We start from the raw sequence: 9,890 nt of genomic DNA on the forward strand, positions 1-9,890 counted from the left end.
TACTAAATATTACATAATAATAATAATAATTATTATTATTATTGTAAGTAACTTATTAATGTTTTTAGGTGTTTTTAACGATGAGTGGCTATCACTTCTCCATTTGTTACTTTATATATACAAATATTTATTTTTTCAGTGACATTTGTAATAAGAAGCAACAATTATGTTCCTCCATAGTTGCACTCATGTCCCTTAATGAACACCTAAAGCATTACTATAATGCACCAAACACATAACTTTAGGCATGAAGAAAAGAAAATGCCCTACACTTTGCCACTCTTTCATAATGCAACCCTTCTCTTTATCCCTTTTAAAAGCCCCTCCCTCCAAAGCCTCTTTCTCCATGTAAGAAAAAACCACTCACAACACCAACACAAACACATACAATAATGTCCAACCACAATGCAATGCACCACAACAACGTTGTTGAAGACCATGAAACTATGTATCAAACCTATCCTTGTCCATACTATGTTCAAAGTCCCTCTACTCTTTCTCACGCCAATAGTGCTGACATTCGCATCCAAAATGATTCGGAATCAACTTTTCATTCTCCTATTCGTTCAGAAACTCATCCTCTAAACCCTACCCATGAAGAGGACGAAGGTTCACGCTTTGCCCTCTGTCGTTATACTTCCTCTCGTGGCTCTAGTCACTCCTTCTCTCATCATAAGAAAGTTTCTTATGATGGAAGTCATGTTACCGTCACTGAAAATGGCGACGTAAACCGTTTTGTTATTGTTAACGGTGACGGTGACAATGGGAGAGATGAAAATGAGAGTAGAGGAGAAGGGTCATTTTTTGAGTATTATTATGGAGAGAGAAAAGGGGGGTGGAAGAGGTACTTCTCTTACCGGAACTCGGATTCTTGTGCATGGATTTGGTTGCAAATGTGGTGGAGAATTTTGGTGAGCTTTGGAATTGCTTTGCTTGTGTTCTACATTGCTACAAAACCTCCATCACCTAATGTCTCCGTTGAGGTAAGTACACACTAAAATTCTATAATATGAACCCGTGTTAATTAATTGCATTAATTGAAGAAAAAAAAAACACTAAGCATTAGTGTTATTTCTAGTTATATAATTAAGTGTATATATATATATATATATATATATATATATATATATAATAAAGAAAAATATGTTAGACCATTTCCCAATTCTAACAATGAAAGTATGTAGCAATGTAGGTGAAATAATTGTATAAATTTAGATATACTTTTCTTTATCCGCTTCATCTTTTTTGCTATAACTTTCATTATGCTTTCTATCTTTTGACTGTTAGGTTGTGTTGCAGCTATCATAACCAAAACTGTAGATAAAAATATTGTACACTCAAGTCAATAAATATCAAATAGTTTTATAAAATCAAGAACTTTAACATATAATATAGATTATATACATGGTTTTATGTTTATGGTTGGTTAATTAATTTGCAGATTGCAAGGTTTTCAGAATTCAAACTAGCAGAAGGGGTGGACAGAAGTGGAGTGACAACAAAGATTCTGACCTGTAATTGTTCGTTGAATTTAATGATAGAGAATAAATCCAGGTTCTTTGGTCTTCACATTCGACCTCCCACCATGGACATGAAATTTTCCAACTTACCTTTTGCATTTTCAAATGTAAGTATACACTGATCAATATATTAAAGAATAGATATGTATATTTTGAAATAAAATTTGAAGTACAAGTTGGCGTGAAGCTGCAGGTGAAACTTTTTCTTAAAAATAACTTTAAACCAGTTTATGTGTAGTCTTTTATACTCTCTTAATTCTATACATCTTGAACGGAAAATTAAATATTAATGAATGGTCTGATAACATGGTAGCATGATATGATATATTTAACAAATAACAAATCTTGTTAAAATAAATTTTAGTTGACTCTAATAATACCATTTTAAGAAGTGAACTTTAAACTTAACTCAATCCTATAAAATTATCTTATAAGGTAAAATTTGCATCCATAATATAAATTCGTTGTAACGAATATATTCGTTTTATCTTTAGTCGATGTTGAATCTCCCATGCTTTTGAAATGAAATTTTATGTTTCATTCCTTATAAATAATGTTATGAGGTATACTAAATGCAGGCTCCTGAGCTTTATGCGGAGAGTGGTTTAAGCATCTTTGCACTGCAATTGGGAGCAAAGAACAAGGCAATGTACGGTGCAGGAAGAAACATGGAAGATATGCTAGATTCTGGAAGAGGATTGCCTCTGGTAATACGTGTAATCTTGAGTTCTAGTTTCAAAGTGGTTCCAACCCTCATAAAACCAACCTTCCATCACCATCTTCAATGTTTGGTGCTTCTCAAGAACAGTTATGATAAGAAACATCGAACCCAGGAATTCGATAGCACCTGTGTTGTGAACTAAGTTCTTGATTTGTTGCTTCGATGTTGTTGAGGTCTATACACATTATTTTATGATGTAGGATACTAAAAGCTTGAGGAACTTGTACACTCTATTACTTCTCTTCTGATTAATAAATATTTAACAAATTACGTTATATTTTTATTTAATTAATCATATGGTATCTATTTTGTTTATACATGTCAATTTGGTACCTACTTTTAAAAATGTATCAATCGAGTCTCAATTTTTAAAAAAGTATCTCAATTAGGTCCCTTTTAAACAAAAATTAGTAATACCGTTAACTATATTAATGACTTTTAATATTAAATCTTAATATAAATATCAATACTTAATTTTGGAAGTCATTTTAAATATGAATACTTTTAACGGTATTAATAATTTTTTTCTGAAAAAAACTTAATTGATGCATCTTTTCAAAAGTTAGGACTCAGTTGACATATTTTCAAAAACAGCTATCAAACTGAAACATCCCAACAAAAGTGAATATCATCCACTAATTAAACCTATATTTTTTTTAAATATAATTTTTGGAACAAAGACCGAGGAGATATTAGATTAATCGGAGAGGTTCACTTCTCCAAAGGAATTGAAAATTCCTTTTAGTTTAATTATATAATTTAATCCTTTTAGATTAATATATTTTTAATATAGTATTTACCATTAAAAAACATTAAAAATGATATTGTCTTGTTCAAGTAACACCGAAATACATCATATCTTAATTTAGGTTATTTAGCAGTAATGAGATTAAGGATTTAACACTATCAAACAATTCACTCAAAAAATGTACGGGATAAATAGTTGTTTTATTACAATAAAAAAATTTATGGTATTAAAACAAAAATTTTAATTTCGTTGTTTTTCATTATTCTTCACAAGACATTTATAATGAATTACATCATCTTTACTTTTGTCATCTTTTTATTATTTCATGGTTCTACTTCCGCAACACAAGAGAGTAAGCGATGACAGCAAGGGGATAGTTTTTTCTTTTGAACACCCTCTTTGAGGTGTATAAGGAAACCATGGGTGCAAAACGGAATAGGAGAAAATGGTACGAATGGCATGGTCCCAAAAATGGGCCCAAGGTCCAGAAGAAAATGGTACGAAGGGCATGGTCCAAAAAAAAAACTAGTAGGTCAATGTGCATGTAAGACAATAGGAGCATTGTAGTAGAATTTATGACTGAACACATTTATAAAAAAGTTTACACTTTAAAAATTTAATTTATACCATTCAAATGACTAATTTTTTAACTGGTCAAACGTAAAATAAGATTGAACTTATTTATACTTTAACACTAATTTATGAAGTTATCTTAGATTTCTTCAATAAAAAATTATGAGTATTTTTGCTATGGTAAGAAAAGGTTTAATATCATAAAATTAAAAGTTTAAAAAGGAATGATATTTTGAATCAAAGTTCTAATAGATTTGGAATTAAAATTTTGGTTGATATATTTAGGAAGAACCATCGTCATTAATATTTGTATACAATAATGGTAAAAATTTTGCTTTGCAAATATATGAGACAATAATTAATAATGCTTTATTCCACACTATTAACACTATTTTCTTTATTAAATATAGCAATTTAAATTTTAAACAATAAAGCAAGTGTATTTTTTTTTTTTCAATCATTCCTCCTAAATGATCCATTTTCATAAAAAAACAGTTAATAAATTAGTTTAACATTTTGAATTTTTTTTCAATTAAGATCTAGGGATTCAACTTTCAACTTCAATATAAAATCATAATTGAAGATACTATTTTATAAAAAAGAATCGGTCTTTTTTCTTAAAGAAGTACTATATAATATTTTATTATAAAAATTAATATTATACACTTTTGGAAATTAACTCTTTATTCTTTAATTACTGACGAAAGTAACAGGTTTAATGTTATATATATTTTTTTAATTATTTTTTAATAATAAGATTAGGAAAATTATTTGATTACTTTTTTAAGCTCCTAATCCTATTTAATTAAAATAATCTGTGCTAATAAAAAAATTAGACCTATTATTTTTTGAGAATAAAAAAGATTCACCACTACTCCACTTGTATTCACCAAAATACTCCACTAGTCCACTTGCAATATTTTGTTCGCATATCTAATTATAAATTATTTATAACATTTCATAACAAATAATTATACAACTTTATCATATATCATTAAATACTTAATCATAATATTGTAAAGATAAACTTAAATGGTATTATACTCCCTATTTAGTCTTTTAATATTATTTACATATGTAAATCAAAAGTTTAACATTATATTCGTTACTACTATTTTCTTTTAAAATATCGTAAAATATGATTAGAAGTGCTTTGTACATCAACAATTTATAAAAGTACAGATAATTTTGGTCTGCAATTTAATGATATATTATTATTATTATCATTATTATTATTAATAATAATATGTAATTAAAGGGACAGTTTTATCACTTATATCAAGTTTAATCATTAATATTTTCTTTCATGAAAGACACTTGTAATTTTCAAAAACATGTTCAAGTTCTTATTGATAAATATTTTTGTAACTTGTAAAAGAAAAAAACTTACAATAAAAAATGTATTTCTGTAACTACATTTTTTTTTTAGAAAAATAATTATTGTTTTCATCATATTGTTTGCAATATGATCTGTTTAGTTTGTAATAAATTAAGGTAGAAAGAAAAGAAGAGTTGGAAAAGATATAAAGATGAATGTAATTGATGTGAAAAAAGAATGTTGAAGAATGAATGGGAGAAGAGAAGAGAATTAATGTCAAAGGATGTGAAGCTTTTTGAAGATGTTAAGTTTCAAGCCCCAGAAAGAGTTGTTATATGTCAAATCCATCAGCAATGTTGGCAACATTACGACATGGATGCCATGATGTGCATCAAACAAAACTGAATCTGCTATCAGCGTGCGAAGATGAAGATATTTTTGTATCAGAGACCACTTCAAGTTTTTGAAAATGGAGACTATCCACTTCCATTATCTTTCAGAAAAAGTTTCACGTTATTATTGTGGGAAAGAACCACAAACCAGACACAGCAGCCATTACGATGCAAGACTTCCATCTTATTACACGTGCACCAAGATATTACAATTGTGGTTGGGAATCACGCAATAAGAAAATAGCATCTCTATGAACATATCATATATATATAATCAATTATCTAAGTTGATTATGATGATCTTTTCTCTGGAAAGCACGATATCAATGATAATGAAGTGTTGATGGAGGTTAGGATGGTGGAGTGGATGTGTTTTGTGTAAATAATATGTGTAGTGCTGGAAATGGAGAAGATGAAGATGAATTCAAAAATTGAGAAGACGCAGATGGGTGTGAAAAATCCACATCCACGGTTGGAGACTTCTTCATATTGAAGTCGTCAATGATAAATATGACTTTAGTGTTTTTAAGATTAAAGTGTCCAATGACATTAACGACTTTAATATGAAAAAGTCTACAATGAAATTGGCGACTTAAAACTATATCCGTAATTTTTTTAAAAATAGATCCAGATTGGTAATATCAAAAAAAATTAAGACCATTTTGTAAATTAATCCAACTTTGTCCAACACTTATTATATGAGTCAAGCAACACACGCATTAGACAAGTTTGTCTATACACTGATTAATAATATATAGTATAGGAGGTTGTCCATACACTGATTAAATGAGTCTAGCAATATATACTAAACCAGTATGTCCATATATAGATTAGATGAGTCTATTAATACACATTAAACAAATATGTCTATTCATTGTTTACACGAATCTATGAATATATATTTAACGATTTTATCCATAAATTGATTAGATGAGTTTAACAATACGCATAGGGATGACGACAGGTCGGGTACAAATATTGATTACTTGGTACCTGCCTCATCTAAATAGATCTGGTCAGTCACTCTATTATCCGCTGGATAATTTTTCTTTTTTATACTTGTGGGTACCTATGGATACCCATATATATATATATATATATATATATATATATATATATATATATATATATATATATATATATATATATATATATCTATATATATATATATATATAATTGAAAAATAAATCTTTAAAATATAAATTAAAATAAAAAATAGTTTGTAAGTAAAATTCAAATCAAATTACTTAATAAAATATTAATGCAAATAAACTAGGTGTTTTAAACAAAGAAAATTTAAATGAATTGCATCAAAATATAAATTTTAAAAAAAACTTTTACAGAATAACTTCAATTTCATAGATCTAAATAAAACAATAAAAATATATGAATTTAAATTTTAAATGGTTATTCTATAATTATTAATGGGTATTTCTGAATCAGATATTATGATACATGTACCTGCCCCATTAGCAGAAGCGTAATTAAATACTCGTATCCATTATCCGTAGGTATCCATTAAAGATATCCATTTAGTATTCACAAATTTTATCCACGAATATTTGCGAGTACCGATTATTTTGCCATCCCTAAATATATATTAGATGAGTTTGTGCATACATTGAATATGCCAATATAACAATACACATTAGATGAGTTATTCATTCACTAATTAGAGGAGTCATGCAATATACATTAGATGAGTATCTCCATACACTAGTTGGATGAGTCCTAAAATATATGTTAGACACGTTTTTTCATTCACTGATTAGACGGGTCTTATAATACATATTAGACATGTATTAACAATACACATTAAAGAAGTATATCCATACACATGTGTACCAATACATGTTAAACAAATTTGTTGATGCATTGATTAAACAAGTATGATAATATACATTAGACAAATAGATTCATATACTGATTAAATGATTATTTCAATATACTAATTTATCTAAATAACTTTGTCAATTCATAAACCACTTTAATTACTACAAAATTCACGATCCACAATTATATTCATTACTCTATATGTTAAAATTTTAACTTATAAAAACAAATTAATAACATGTTCCATTTGTACGTACACTTCTTGGACACAATGATAAATCAATCTAATTACTATTACATATTTTATTATATATTTCACATATATTTTAGTAATTATTTAATTTTTTTATATCATTAAACTTTTTATTGAAATATCATGTTTACAAAATTATAAATAGTCATAATACATGCAAATAAATATTCTATTCAAACATAATAATAATTATACTATTTATTTTCTGACCAGAATATTAAATAAAAGAAAGCGAAAATTTTAGATAAAAATTAAACACTAAAATTACATTTAATTTAAAAATATTAATGAATGAAGATGTTTGATTGAATGATGCATGTTTTTATTATTTTAGAAATATGATGATGATGTTTAATGAGTTTGTACTTTTAAAGATGCTAAGTCTGAAAGCATAAATGCAACAAGAAAAGTTTTTGCCACCAATGTGGTAACTGATATTGATATCATCACAAACATTTTATGCGCGCGTGGATCCATTGTTTGCCCCAGCCTAGAATAATGCAAGAACCGGACGAGTTTCGTACACACAAATTTCAACTCAAATAATTATTCTTCTAAATAATAGGGTGAGCCACAAATCAAGGGTTTTGTGGCCGACAATCACAAATAATCATTATCAATACTTCTTTCTTTATTTTATTTTCATTTTCATTATTATTATTATTATTATTATGGTTTAATTATTCGTAAGATACTCATTTTGATAGAAGTGTGTCAATCTGGTACTGCTTTTAAAAAAATGTGCATCCCAACTTTTGAAAAAAGTATTTTAATTAGATTTCTTTGAGACGGAGTTGACTACCGCGGTCAACAACATGCCACGTGTAAGTCTATGTTTTTTTAATTTAAAAAAAAAATATTACGTATCAGGTCTCTATGTATTACACATAACATTGTCGGTATCACGGAAAATGCAATTGCACTTTTTTACAAACGGATATCAAATTAATATATCTCTACCAAAATAGATATCATACAAATAATTAAACTTTTTTTTTTCAGATAGACACAATACAAATGTCTAAACCTAAACCCTGATCTACCCAATCAAAAGTGTTAAGTGTTTTTATTTTCTTTGATGATATGAGACGTGGTAGGTTGTGAGAGGAAGTTTATGGTGAGAGATGTTTAATCATGTTGGGAAGTATATTTATATATTAATTGGATATGATAAATTTAGATCGATAATTACAAACTTTTTTATTTTTAAATTTTTAATTATATTAATATTTTTTAAGGTGTTAATTATTTATTTAGCGTCTAATGAAATAAATTAAAATGATTATAGTATTTATCTATTAAATAATTTTATTATAAACAATTAAAACTTAAGTATTAGTGATTTAAATTATAATATTTACATATTTGTATCTTAGAAAATATAATATAGAAAAATTAATTTTTTAATTTTAATTTTTAATTGAAAAAGTTAGCAAATTGATTGGTTTTGTTCCGTTTTGACCCATCAATTTATTATATTAAATCCTAAATCTCAAACTTTAAACCCATCAATTTATTATATTAAACAAATCAAGTCAAAGTAGATTAAAAGGTTGATGGATTAAACATTTCAATTCAATTTAGCAAATTTTGACGAAGTTTCAAACCACCTTACAAATTGTAATGCACTTTACCATATGTAACTCTTTCTCATTCTCTCTTCTTTCATTTCTTAATTATCCATTTAAGAAATAATATATCTTATGTCAACATTTTCATCATATTTATATTCATATTTTGACATACACAATGAATTCTTTAAATTTTAACACATTCAAAAATACATGACACTTATTTTTTCCACTCATACAAGAATTTAGAACGTTTATGCAGAAGTTTAAAAAGAAAGTAACTAATATATTAAAGTGCAAGTTTTCTTTTTATGCAGACCACGAACCAACCTCCATGAGCTACAAGTTATGTGAATCAGGCTTTTGCAGGCCAACATACTCATTATCTCGGTCCGTCTCGAATTTTTTTTGCATGTCTAAGGGCCAAGCCTACATTATTATCCCTAATTCTTTTAATACTATTAACACCATCTAATTCTAGAGACTTGAACCTATATTTTTAAAATTCAATAAGTTAAATAATTTCTTTTGAAATTGTATTTGACTAAAACCGAATTATCCAAAAATTTGGACAACTAAATATCTTAACCAAACTTCCGTACATCCTATCACCATCGAAGCCCTCCAACATTCTTAATTGACTTTGGAAATTAGTTTAGTACGGTTGCCTTTTACTCCATTAGCTATTTCAACAGTCAAAAGTAACACTCTATTTGGACAATTAATTATCTCTATTTTTATTTACTTTTTAGTTTTTTTTCTTTAAAAAAAAAGCCTTCAAAAAACTTTTTATCAACCCAATTTATTAAAAAGCATTTTCATTTACTGCAGTTAGCTATATATGCTAATATAAATCTGAACATCATCATAATAAAGTAGACATGAATTTTTCAAGCCAAAAAAAATGTATTTAAAAGTAATCTTTAAACTGAATTAATCTTGCAAGCGAAGTATACGTTA

General features: G+C 27.1%; 1 protein-coding gene across 1 annotated transcript; it reads left to right on the plus strand.

The window, feature by feature from the left end:
- The first annotated feature begins 254 nt into the window (after positions 1-254).
- Positions 255-2,516, plus strand: LOC114179167. The gene is made up of 3 exons (XM_028065408.1): positions 255-983; positions 1,442-1,627; positions 2,099-2,516. Exons 1-3 carry the CDS (start codon positions 393-395, stop codon positions 2,381-2,383), a joined length of 1,062 nt encoding a protein of 353 aa, XP_027921209.1. The 5' UTR covers positions 255-392; the 3' UTR covers positions 2,384-2,516.
- The last annotated feature ends 7,374 nt before the right edge of the window (positions 2,517-9,890 follow it).

This window comes from Vigna unguiculata, chromosome 1 (assembly GCF_004118075.2).
Source record: "Vigna unguiculata cultivar IT97K-499-35 chromosome 1, ASM411807v1, whole genome shotgun sequence".
Classification (NCBI taxonomy): Eukaryota; Viridiplantae; Streptophyta; class Magnoliopsida; order Fabales; family Fabaceae; genus Vigna; species Vigna unguiculata.

Excerpts from the sequence above, each read along its gene's own strand:
- LOC114179167 (XM_028065408.1), top strand. The coding sequence starts at position 393 with ATGTCCAACCACAATGCAATGCACCACAACAACGTTGTTGAAGACCAT. Across the intron at positions 984-1,441 it reads CACCTAATGTCTCCGTTGAG|ATTGCAAGGTTTTCAGAATT; the intron begins GTAAGTACACAC and ends ATTAATTTGCAG. Across the intron at positions 1,628-2,098 it reads TACCTTTTGCATTTTCAAAT|GCTCCTGAGCTTTATGCGGA; the intron begins GTAAGTATACAC and ends TACTAAATGCAG.